At 33.2% G+C, this 12,686-nt stretch overlaps 2 protein-coding genes and 1 pseudogene across 2 annotated transcripts; 2 read left to right on the top strand and 1 right to left on the bottom strand.

Annotated features, from left to right (window-relative positions):
* The first annotated feature begins 209 nt into the window (after nt 1-209).
* Nucleotides 210-4,476, top strand: LOC107934014 (zinc finger protein CONSTANS-LIKE 9). The gene is made up of 5 exons (XM_041117622.1): nt 210-459; nt 1,428-2,127; nt 3,089-3,313; nt 3,439-3,719; nt 3,801-4,476. The coding sequence occupies exons 2-5, from the start codon at nt 1,564-1,566 to the stop codon at nt 3,928-3,930; spliced, it is 1,200 nt and encodes a 399-aa protein (XP_040973556.1). The 5' UTR covers nt 210-459; nt 1,428-1,563; the 3' UTR covers nt 3,931-4,476.
* Nucleotides 4,477-6,586: 2,110 nt separating this feature from the next.
* LOC107934013 (probable E3 ubiquitin-protein ligase XERICO) lies at nt 6,587-8,339 on the top strand. The gene is made up of 3 exons (XM_016866343.2): nt 6,587-6,762; nt 7,230-7,287; nt 7,437-8,339. Exon 3 carries the CDS (start codon nt 7,474-7,476, stop codon nt 7,924-7,926), a length of 453 nt encoding a protein of 150 aa, XP_016721832.1. The 5' UTR covers nt 6,587-6,762; nt 7,230-7,287; nt 7,437-7,473; the 3' UTR covers nt 7,927-8,339.
* Nucleotides 8,340-10,279: 1,940 nt separating this feature from the next.
* Nucleotides 10,280-12,532, bottom strand: LOC107934012 (uncharacterized; annotated as a pseudogene).
* Nucleotides 12,533-12,686: the final 154 nt, after the last annotated feature.

Here is a 12,686-nt window from a genome sequence, read left to right as displayed (position 1 = left end):
ATTTGAATTTAAATTTTTTTAGGAATTTTGATATCTAAAAAGCAATAAAAATTTTAAAATTAAGCCTGGATATTAGATAAATAATAATATATAATTTAAATTTGATTAATAAATACTTAAATAAATGGGGAATTCAGATATTTAGGTAAATATAGAATATTGGAAGGTAATAGTTAAATATTTAAATATTAGACAAACCTATCCAACACGCCCAAGTAATACTAATATCATTGCACTTTTTTAATATTTTATTATTTAATTTTCTCTCTCTTTGCACTTTTTTATCAGCTTATGTCATCGCATTTCCTTTGTCCACCCACCGATTTCTATCTCTTCACTTGCATAAACTCTGAGGAAAAAGAAGAAAAATAGAGCAAGAGGAAGATTTTTTTTTCAAGAAATTTTCTATTTCAATATTAAAGCTTTCCATCGATCTTGTCGTCTTTTTATTTTATTAAGGTAAATTTCTTACTCTTCTGTTATTTTAATTCTTAATTTGATTTCCCTTTCTGGGTTTTTTTTCCTTCTTCTTTGACTTAATTTTATTTTGGGTTTTGGTTTTACTTTCGTTTTAGTATTTCTGGGTTTAGGGTTTGTTTACTGATCCTCTGTTTTTTTTATTTGGCTTTCTGATTTTGTTTGATTAAAAAGTTTAATTCTTTGGATTAATGTTTGATTTCTGGTAAAATTTTGTACTATTTTTTATTTATATTTGATTGTTTTATTTTATATGTTCTTAAATGGAATTGATTTTGCTTATAATTCTATTCATGGAATGCTTAAATCCATGCCTTTTGCCTTCTATTAAAAGAAAAAAAAATGTTCTTTTTCTTCTTCCAATTTTTTCCTTTATTTTATTTTTGACTGTTTTAGTCTTTACCCTAAAGTTATATGAGCTATTTTTTTGAGAGTACGTGTGCTTTTGCATATTTACTTTACATTAATTTCATGTTTTTTGTGTTGCTAAAAACTGTTTACTTTGTGGCTGTTTATATTAAGAAATTGAAACTTTACCTTAAAAGTGTTAATCATATGAACTCTTTCATCATTGTTGAATTTGACTTTGTGCTGTATCATTGTTGTATGATCAAGTTTGAAGTAAATTAAATTACCCCATATTGTCCATTTAGTCATATTTTCTTAATGATTAGCTTGGTAAAAGTACCATACAGGCCGGATTGTATTTTGCCTCTCTACTAAAAAAAAAAAAGGTAAATTAGTCCTTGTAGGTTAGATCAAGGAGCAAATAGATGGAGTTTTTAACAGAAAGAACCGGTTTGCTCTTTGATTCAACCTACAATGACTAATTTGTTAATTTTTTGAGTAGAGGGGGCACAATGCAATCTAACTCCTAGTGTAAAGGCTTCATGGTACTTTTACCACATCAAAGATGAACTTAATACCTTTTTGTCCCCTCTATGTAACAGCTGTCGAAGTAGCAGAGTGGGGGGATCATCGAAGAAGCTACTTGTTTCTGTTTATATATAGTTTGCTTATAAGATTGTAACCTTGGAGAAAAGCTTTAGCCTTTAGGATTTGGTTAGTAGTAGTGTGATTGAAAACATGGGTTATAATTGTGATTTCTGCGGAGATCAAAGGCCTGTAGTATATTGCCGGTCTGATGCTGCCTGTTTATGTTTATCATGCGATAGAAATGTCCATTCTGCTAATGCACTATCGAAACGCCATTCGAGAACATTGTTATGTGAAAGATGCAATTCGCAACCTGCTTTTGTTAGATGTGTTGAGGAAAGGGTTTCCCTCTGTCAGAACTGTGATTGGATGGGACATGGTACTTCTACCTCGAACTCAAGACATAAGAGGCAAGCGATCAATTGTTACTCCGGTTGTCCATCATCCGCGGAACTTTCTTCCATATGGCCATTTTTTCAACAACCTCCTTCAGCTGGTGAATCTAGCTGTGAGCGGGAATTAGGTCTAATGAGCATCAATGAGAACATTGCGAGTACTTCATGGGGCCCTACGGAGAACAACATTAGCCAAGATAATACTGGTATAGCTATAACTAATGATACTTGCAATTCGGATAAGGAAAGTGGCATGGGCGAGTCTTCTGGACGACTTTTGGATCAGCCATCTGGATCAAAAGACACATCATTGCCCAAGGTAAATGAAGAATTTGGAATATTTATCTCTAAATAATTTGGATAAACTGTTCTTGAGGGGTGAATGTACATAAGAGGTCCCTCTATTATAGGGATCTGATCAAATAAGTCCCTTTACTATTAAAAAGAATCAAATAAGGCCAAACTGGAATAGAATTAACATTTACGGTTTAAAAACTATCATTTACGGTTTAACAAAGTTAATATCTTGAAAGTTTTTAGGGTTTTGTAAATGAAATCTTTTGTTTGGAATTGAACTGCTATTCAGAAAAATAATTTTCAAAACATTTTTTATATAGTAAATGTTAATTCTAGTACAATTTGGAATTATTTGATTCTTTTTAATAGTATAGGGGCTAAATTGATCCATTTAATAATAGGACTAATTTGATCTGGTGCCTATAATATAGAGACCTCCCAAGTACTTTAGCCATTCTTGAGGTACTTTCAGGCCTGTGTTAACCCGAGACAGTGTATATGTATTTGCAAATATACTCTTCAATATTCCCTTAATGCTTGATGCTTCAAAGCATATCAACAGCGAGTGTTCAGTGATAACTGCTCTTTCTGGCTGGAAAACCAACTTATAGTTATAGTAACAACATTCTTTTTGGTTTAGTTCCTTATGCAGAAGAACAACTATATACCAACTTATGCCCCTTATTTTTCTTTATTACATTTTACGATAGTTTTCTGTTCTGAAACATCTTTTTACTTGAACTTGATTCGGTTTTTGCATAAAAGTAGAAGTTGGTTGAGATTATTGATGAAAGATAGTGATATTTGACTTTAATTATAAGAATAATGATTAAAATAACCTTCTGTTATCAATAGCTTTAGCTTTGGGTGGTTTTAACTAAGTTCACCTATTGAAATTTCTTCATGTTTCCTTAAATTATTAGCGGAGGTAATATGTTCCTTTTTTGCAAACCTTCGCTAATTTTTACTTTATTAATGTGCAGTTATGTTGCCCTCAAACAAAGTATCCTGGACTTTCTGAGGATGATCTCTACGATGACTTCAACATGGATGAAGTTGATTTGAATCTCGAAAAGTACGAAGAACTCTTTGGGATGACACTCAATCATTCGGAAGAACTTCTTGAGAATGGTGGAATTGCTAGCTTATTTGGGACAAAAGACATGCCTGCTGCTGATTCAGACTGTCAAGTAGCAGCAGCTGCTGAGGTTCGGTTTTTCGTTTTTGTTGCACTTCAATAGTGTTCATAACCTTAATTTGCATGTGCTGGGTCTTCATTTTGTATGTTGACTTGCAAATTTTTTTATGGTTGAGTCTAAATATTGTCGTACAGGGCTCATCTGTTGGACTGGTCAATGCAATCCAGCCAGCATGCAGCAATGCGGCATCTGCCGATTCCATGATGAGCAATAAAACCGATTCAATCCTATATTTTACTGCCAGGCGGCCCCATCCCGGAGAGAGTAGTGCAGGAGATTACCAAGATTGCGGGGCGTCGTCAATGCTTCTCATGGGAGAACCTCCTTGGTGTCCTCCATGTACTGAGACCTCCTTCACGTCAGCAACTAGAACTGATGCTGTCATGCGATACAAGGAAAAGAAGAAGACACGAATGTAAGTATATCCATTAATTCGCAATCTTAGTGTTTCTTGCGATACAAGGAAAATATATGTATTCATACAAGGAATTTGTAGGTTTGAGAAGCGAGTGAGATATGCTTCTCGCAAAGCAAGGGCTGATGTGAGGAAGCGCGTGAAAGGACGGTTTGTCAAAGCCGGTGATGCCTATGATTATGATCCATTGAGTCCAACCAGAAGCTTTTGAGAGTACAAATCTTTTTAAACCTTGGTTATTATTACCTAAAAACCGAGGCCTGCTTTACGATAAAACATTGATGGAGCCCCAACATTAGTTGGCAAGATCCGGCTGAACCACGTTGGCTGCCATGTTAGCTTTTGAGCAAGTTCCACCTGCTCAAATTCTTATTGTACTATGAAAAGGAGAATGCTTATGGATCCTCCAAAAAGCCATATTTATGCTCAATGTTCGTTATGTCTACACTTATATGCACTTCTATAGAAGCTGCTATTGTCATAACATGCTACAAAGCTCGACTTATGATGTCGATAAGTCGAGCCGCATGCAAAAGCATGCAGCTCTAATTTTGTTCTTCCTTTTCTGTCCATTGACATACATACATATATATATAGCATAGTTGTCTGTATGTGCAGTTTTAGAGGATTTTAATGGCTACTCTTTAAGTAAACAGTTGGCTAGTTCAGACAAAAAACATGCAGTTGTAATATTCTTATCTTATTGTGTACGTGTACAGCACAGGGTTATATTCATATATATGCATTTGGGATGAAATTTATGTGTAATTTAATGCAACTTACACACACACACAAATACACATTATCTGCTATTCTTTTATCCCATGCTTATCTCTTTGAGGTGTAGCAGTTGAAAAGATAAGTTTCACGTGTTGAAATTTGTGGTTTGGGACGATATTACAAAATAAGGACATTGCAGATAAATATACATGTATTTTAGGGTCCTCTCCTTTCACTTTTTGTATTAATTTTCAGTAAAGTATTTTGGAGGTGTTGTATTAGAATTATATTTTATTATCCTTACTCAAAAAATAGATAAATTATTTCCTGTACATTAGTTTAAAAAATATATTAATCTTTTGTTAAAAATTTTATCTATTTGTATTGTTAAAAACAGGTTCTTATATGTTAATTATGATGTGCATGTGACATTGTAACATGTTTTTAAACATAAAAATAAATGAATTTTTAATAAAAATATTAATTTATTTTTTGTTTTAACGTATAATAACTATTTATCTATCTTTTTAATAGGAAAAAGAAAACGCAATTTAAAGTGGAAATTATCTTAGTGAAAATTCATGAAATTAGTAGAAACTGAGACATATTTGGCTGTGTTTTAGAAAAAGACAATGGAAACACAAAGACAAGTCACTGTTTTGTCTTGAAACGGAGAGGGTTTTAATCAGAGAATGAGGGCCACTTGTCAATGGTGTGTGCAGGTAAGATATGATGAAGGGCCAAAATTGGAGCTCCATTAAATTAAAAGCTTTCAAATGTCCATGGGTTAAAATTGGTCTCATTAATGGTGTTTTTCTCAAAACAAGACAATTTTGGACATTGATTGCTGTCTAAATAAATGGGCTAACCATGGAAGAAAAAACGGTACAAATATGACATAAAAATATGAAGCGATGTAATACCAAAAAATAGGTTAAGGGTATAATAAAAAATGAAAAAGAAATAATTGAGTCTTTAAAAAATGTACTTACTAAATTTTTGGTGTCATATCCTTTCGAAAATTGTTAATTGATTAATTTGACTGTTTACGTATGTAAATATGCTGATATGGTTGTCCATATTAGTAAAATTAAAAGAAAATCTTTCTTTACAATTAATAATCAAGACGGTTCATTAAACGCATATTAATCAAATGCCTAATTAATTGTTTTGTTTTAGTCATTAAAAGTCGTTTTTTTTTAATTTTTATTAAAATTCTTTTTTACCCTTAACATATATAAGTTAATATTTGATACATTAACAATGTTTTTTTTATTTTACAAGTAATTTTGAAATATTTATCATGTGTTTTTTTATTTTTAATTTTAAATATTTTACTAAACCCTTATAAAACACTTATCACCTTCTTAATCTTGCTTATAGAGTCTAAAATTTGTGTATTAAATATTTTCCATATAAATACATGAGTAAAGCACGATTATATATAATAAAATATAACAATATAATATCGAAATATTGATGTGAAATTATTGATTTTGCCTTTTTCTTTTTAAGTTTAAGCAATGTTTTAGCCGTTGAATTATATTTATTTTTTCATATTGGTATTTAAAATTTTTTTATTTAACTTTCATACTTGAATTATTATTTTAGTTCCAGTTTACCCCAAAATTTAAAAAAAACCCAATAAAAACATAATTGATGACACATATTTATTGAATGTCGATAAGTTTTAAATAAAACAAGATAAAATTGGTAGTTTATGTATTAAAATGAAACCCGAAAAAGTTAAGTATGAAAATGAAAAAAATTATAATTGAAGGACCAGTGACTTAAGATTCTTTTCTTTTTTGTTTTCAATAAACTCTACTGTCATCTACCGTCACTGGGTTGTACAAAGCAATTGGGATTCTGACAATTAATGTGAAATTTAAATCCTTTCACTCCACTTGCCTCATCCTAAACAAAAGGTACTAAAAAATATGTATTTGTATCATAAAAAAAAAATCAAAATTGGAAACTTTTATAGGTTTACAACAGATGAAAGAAAGTGAATCCAATATACAAATGTAAAAAAAAAATTAAAGCTTTTTTTTTTTACTTAAAGACATAAAAAGGACTAAACTGAAGTAAAAGACAAATTTGCTTATATAAAGTAACCCATGAAAAAGAGCCGCAAAACCTGGAATACTTAACCACAGTTTGATTTTTAGAGTTAGGGTTGCTATATAAATAGCGAAAGGATCTTGTGGCAACCATTGCCAGACCTTGAAAAAGCTTACAATTTTTTTTTTATATATAATTTCTGCTGGAAAAAAACCCAGTTCCCTTTTCAGTTCTTGGTACCTTGGCTGACCATTTTTGTGTAAGTTTATTAGTTTCTTTCCATAAACAAAGCTCAAATCTTTCTGCTGTTTTGGAGGGTCCTTAAAGGGCAAAAAATGGTCTTTTTTTTTCCTTTTTTTTCCATAATGAAAGTTATTAACTTTATGGGGTTTATTTTTTCATGTTATGGATGATGAATATGTTTAGATCTCATTCACCATGTTCTAGATCTTGGTTGTTTAGCACTTTGATTAGACAGTTTTGAATGTTGTTCAATTTCATCCCTATTGGGGTTCTTTTTTGCTTGCTTTTGTAAATGTTTCATCTTTCTAGTCCTTTTGAGCTTTTTTTACTTCATGGAATATAAGTGGTGTATAACTCTTTTTTCTTTTTTTAAGAAGCCTATCTTATTTCCTGGCCATAAACCATTAGCAAGTTGCCATTTAAAAAAAAAAACCGATCTTTATCAATGTTCCACTGATATCACATCCACCAATTGAATTGCAGGTTACCAGGGTTTAGCCATTACTTTTCATTTGAAGCTGTCCTCCCCATTGTTTTTAAGGTAATATTATATTATTTGTGTCTTGTTCAATGATTTGTTCTCTGAGGTTATTTTTAAGTATGTTGTGTAATTAAAGATTTGATTATAACTTTTGCATTGATTTATTTATGTTTGTATGGTGTTCTAATGTATGTTTTATGTTTTTTCAGGTCATATATTATATATTATCAGCACAAAAAGAAAAAAATGGGTCTCTCAAGTCTTCCAGCTCCATCAGAAGGAGTGTTATGTATACTCTTGGTAAACACAGCTTTATCTATATCTATAGTTAAAGGCATAATCCGATCGATCCTTCACGTTGTCGGTATCCATCTCCCACAACCACCATCGGATTACACTGAAAATCCCTCGGAAGCGAATGATTTCCACCTTAATACTCCTGAAAGTTACATCGAGGAATTCCGGAGTAGGACCCCAACAATTCATTTCGGTGCTGTTTTATGTAGCTGCAAACGGCCTCAGCACGACTGTCGGGTTTGTCTGACTCAGTTTGAGCCAAAATCCGAGATTAACCACTTGTCGTGTGGTCATCTCTTTCACAAGGTGTGTTTGGAAAAATGGTTGGATTATTGGAATATTACATGCCCTCTTTGCAGGACTCCTTTGTTGACTGAAGAAGAAGCTTCTTGCTTTTGGTAAGAAGATTATTACCAAGTATATTATTATGCAGAGTTGAGGAATTCCCGTGTACAGCGCGGTATATAAAAATATACTGTTATCTTTATCATTCTGGGTTTTGTGATAGGCAAGCGAGTGTTGTCGTTACCCGCAAGTTTGTACCTTGCTGTGGTGATTTGTGTTATTTGAATCAATGCACATATTGTTGTCTGGGTTAATGATATGTTATTATATGCAGTCTCACACTTGTTTCTTGATCATCCACATATATATAGTTCATGGAGATTTTGTTTAATTTTTTGCCTTTTTATGCAATGGGAAAGATTGAAAATTGAGTTAGGAAGTTGCTGGGACTAAAATCTGTTTGACAGGATCTGCCTTGTAATGAACTTAGCTGTTCTATATATTAATGTTCGGTTTTTTGATGTTTTTAAGGTATATTTGTCTGGCCTTTCATCTTAGAGCATGTTTTAAGTTTGTATTATGTACTCATGACTGTACAGATATATATTCTTTTTGTACAAAGAAGTATAGGGGTAAAGGTTTCAGATGATGAGACTTGAATCTCGATTTCATTGTTAAAAGTGATCATATGAACGAACTGGATTCAACCCGGGTCCGATACTAAAATTAAGAGTTCATATAACTTTTAGTCCTTGAATTTGATAATCAAGTCCATTTTGATATTTGTACTCTATCCATTTTGATGCTTATCTTGACAATTAGATTCATTTTGGTCTTTATACTTGGATTTTATCAAGATTTGATAATGTGGCACAATTTTGGAGTGTCACGTCATTAAACTTCTATTTTTTTTTCAAGTTCAGGATTAAAATGAATTTAATTGTCAAGTTTGAATACCAAAGTAAAAATAAAAATATAAGTGTCAATGCCAAGTTCATGGGCAAATTTGGGTACTAAAGCGAAAAAAAGTACTGATATTAAAATGAAGCTAATTGTCGAGTGCAAGGATTAAAATAGATTTAGTTGTAAAGTTCAGGTACCAAAATAAAAAAGAATATAGGTACAAAAATGAAGATTAAAATAGACTTAATTGTCAAGTTCGAGTACCAAAATAAAAAAAAAAGTTCAGGTACGAAAATAGACCTACCAGCTACTAAAAGCCCTAAAAGTAACAAGATTGAAAATGTTACCCAAGATAATATATACAACAGTAACAGCCATACAAATACAATACACCACCTCTCTGCTTGTATTACAGAACATGAACCTCTGATTTTGTCCCTATATTCATTCAACAAATGGCTTTATGTAACGTCTGTTTCTAACTCAAATGGGCACCGCCTGCAGTTTTGGCATTAACTCATGTTTTAATTTTAATTGAAAAAAACATTTAAGACTGGTTCAAATCATGTTAACGTCAAAGTGGTGTCTAGACATTGGACTCATGACAGAAAAGCAAATCTCCATTGGATCTAGCTCTGACCATTGCACCTGAGTTTTTATTGCATGCATCCATAATAAACTAAACCAAGAGGTTGAAGAAGAAGAATACAATATTGATTGGTTAACTTGAAAGACACCACTAAAATGAAAGCTTTTCTTTATGTGGTCCCTGTTCTTTGATCATCATTCATGCATTTTCCTTGCTGAGTGTTCAATTTCTTCAGAGTAATGGTATTAAAAATAGTCAATGGAATCTCAACAAGATTTTTATTATTTTTGTTGAGATAATTGCGGGATTGACTAAGATTCTGATTCATCATCAAGTTTAATTAATGGACAAGTTACATTTATGCATAAATACATTGTATCTTAATTAGAATTATGAGAAGGTTTAAATCATTTTTGGGGCCTGTATTTGACAGCTTTTTTCACATTGGGGCTTGAATTTTTTTTTGTCTAAGTTAATTGTTGAAAACCATAAAATTCAGGCCTCAATATCAGAATAATTGTCAAGTTCAAGAGCTAACTTGGACTAAAAAGAAGTTCAAGCCCCAATTCAAACCTTAATGTAAGAATAATTGTCAAGTTCAGGGTCTAACTTAGATAAAAAAAGTTTAGGCCCTAATATGAAAAAAATTGCCAAGTTTGGACCCCAAATAGTGATTTAACCTTTATGAGAAAGACAACTTGTCTCACAAACATTAACCCTTGTGTTGCGTATGTTGGGAACTTGTATGCTGATTACATAGGACCATGAAATTGGTAAGGCACGTCATAGGGGAAACTCGGGCTTAAACCTTATAGATAACATTGTTGAGAGGCGCAATCACAAACCCCAAAATAATTAATTTTTATGAACCGCAAAACGGGTATGAAAAATACCTTGGTTTCACCAAAAACAAATATATCAAAACTTCGGTCTTTGGTTAATTGCATCACAAGCAAGACAATAATACAAGACAACATATCAAAACAGTTGATAAGTTAGTGTTAAGAGCCTCAAAATGATGTTAATCAAACATTAGTCATTATTCTAATACCAGTCCAGAGTTGAAAAAATGCCATTCAATGACACAAACCACCAGGCAAGACTATGGCTAAAAGATAAGCGTAGATGGACATACCTAAATGTCGGACATCGTATGTTGGGGGATTAACTGGTTGCAGTATTGCAGGTGTTAACACCGTCTTTACAATCATCAGTTAGATCATTGAAAGTTTCAATCTGTTTCTTCCCTCTAAAGAAAACTTCTGTATCAACAGAGGCCCTCATGTAACCATCGAAATCAACTGGAATTCCGTAATTAAGTTCTTTTGTCAGTGAATGCCACTCACTATTTTCGTCCCAAAGATCCTTATAGTCTTCGAGGAAATGAGTGGAATATTTGTCTTTCAAAGGATCAAAGAAAGACATGTTAGGTTCATTTGTTGCAACGTACACGTTTCTCCCGTCTTCGATCTTGCCCTGCAAGGTTGAGATAAGGGTATTTGGTGAGGTATCTTGTGCAAGATTAGGCAATAAGTCCGAGTTCCTTGCCTTATCCCCTCTCACGATGTGAACAGTCATAATCCCAGTTCAACCTTGATGCAATCGCTGACACTATATCCATTAACCTTCTTGATTTCCATACCAGATGCCATGGCCTTCGAATGACAGATTCTGTTTCTCCTTCGCAAACACGGTACCAGTAATTATCTGGCTCCACGGAACCAAACTTTCTCATAATCAAAGAGTCCTTCACCTCGGAAAGTTGCATTGGTGTCACCCTAGAGTCCTCAACAAGATAAAGAGTCAAGCTGTCTTGTCTTTGCCATTTGTTCCAATCTTCCCAAAACTATTGTTGATCCAACACTGATGCTGTCTCCTTTAGATGCTCAAAATCGAAGTAAAACCTAAAGTCCTTGCCTTCCTCGTCCTCGTTTGACAAAGTGTAAATCAAAGACAAACAAAGCGTCAAATCCATAACCAAAGTGCGATTCAAATACTGCGCTTCACCCAATGCACACAAGAAACTCCACAAATAATGGTTCATGTTCTTGCATCTATCTCCACCACCCGCATAAATCAAGTACTTCCCACGGCTAAATGCAATTTCAGACTCTACCACCGGAAGTGAATCATTTATTGGTTCCCCAACAACAGGCAACGGCACACCACCTTGCTCAAACCCGGGCTTTTGATTCTTACGCTTCTTCTTCCTTGCATTCACGCCTGAATGATAATCCCCGATGCTCACCACACTAAGTTTACAATTCTTTGATCTTTTAATAACAAAGCGTCTATAGTCCTTATAAAAAGCAACTGTCTTCCCTTCCTTAGGCCTAATCCGCCACGCCATATCACAAGTATTCTCCTTAGGGCCAGGATTCGGTTTCCCAAACTGATAAAAGTGTATATCCTCGAAACGCTCAATTACCACTTTCATCATCAAATAGAACACTTCCGGATCCTTACAATCAATCGGTTCTTTCCAATCACCCTCACATCGTGACAAGCTAATTTCATCTGTACTCCTCTCCTTGGTTGCTACTACATCTTTCGCATTGATAAAAGTGGCAAATGCAGTCTGGTTGGAAACCATAAAATCCTCTCCGGTTCTAACAACAGTGTTATCCAATAGAAACGTGGCATTCGACGAGGAAGTGAGGAAAGTTTCGATCTTTGTTGAAGGGTGAAAAATAGGGTTCTTTGGCTCATAAGTAGCAGCGATAATAGTGAAAACTAGTACACCTATTACGAATAGAGTGAAACAAAGATGGCCAATCATATGTAAAGCATTTTGCCCTAAATTCTCTGGCCTAAAGCTTCCAGTCCTAGATAACCCAGAACGACCCAACATCCTTCTATGAACTAAAAGCCCTTGCAATGAATCAAATCAACTAAGATCGATCAAAACAGAAATACCCAGATCGTTAAAGTGCAAGAATTCAGTTAAAAGCTAACGCTTTACAAATCTGGGTTCATAGTTTTCATCAAACTTAAAATGCAGCAATTTGTGGACTTTACTTACCTTAGAGAAAAAACAGTGAAGAAATTGAAAACCCAAAAAGAGTATGAGCTGTGGGGTTTATTGAGATTCTATATCATCAATTTCAGTGATCGTAACGGTGTGTCATAGTATGAAAGTGGTGGGAAATGTTCATGTTGATTTTGATGAGTACACGTGGATTTATAGGGTTACGTGACGAGTAAGATTTGTGGGCAGGTTATGTGGTTTGTTAGTTTGTATTGTTTCTTTGCAATTTTATTTTATAAATTATTATTTCAAAATTAAACGTTGGAATACAAAAATGTTTTTAACTAATTATACAAATTGCTTGAGTTTTAAAGAAGAAAAACTAATTAACTATTGGGTTTCTGTTGATTCATTTAA

Source organism: Gossypium hirsutum, chromosome A07 (assembly GCF_007990345.1).
Source record: "Gossypium hirsutum isolate 1008001.06 chromosome A07, Gossypium_hirsutum_v2.1, whole genome shotgun sequence".
NCBI lineage: Eukaryota > Viridiplantae > Streptophyta > Magnoliopsida > Malvales > Malvaceae > Gossypium > Gossypium hirsutum.
Note: the sequence above shows the minus strand (reverse complement) of the source record. Positions and strands in the feature narration are given on the sequence as shown.

Excerpts from the sequence above, each read along its gene's own strand:
- LOC107934013 (XM_016866343.2), top strand. The coding sequence starts at position 7,474 with ATGGGTCTCTCAAGTCTTCCAGCTCCATCAGAAGGAGTGTTATGTATA.
- LOC107934014 (XM_041117622.1), top strand. The coding sequence starts at position 1,564 with ATGGGTTATAATTGTGATTTCTGCGGAGATCAAAGGCCTGTAGTATAT. Across the intron at positions 2,128-3,088 it reads AAGACACATCATTGCCCAAG|TTATGTTGCCCTCAAACAAA; the intron begins GTAAATGAAGAA and ends ATTAATGTGCAG. Across the intron at positions 3,720-3,800 it reads GAAAAGAAGAAGACACGAAT|GTTTGAGAAGCGAGTGAGAT; the intron begins GTAAGTATATCC and ends AGGAATTTGTAG.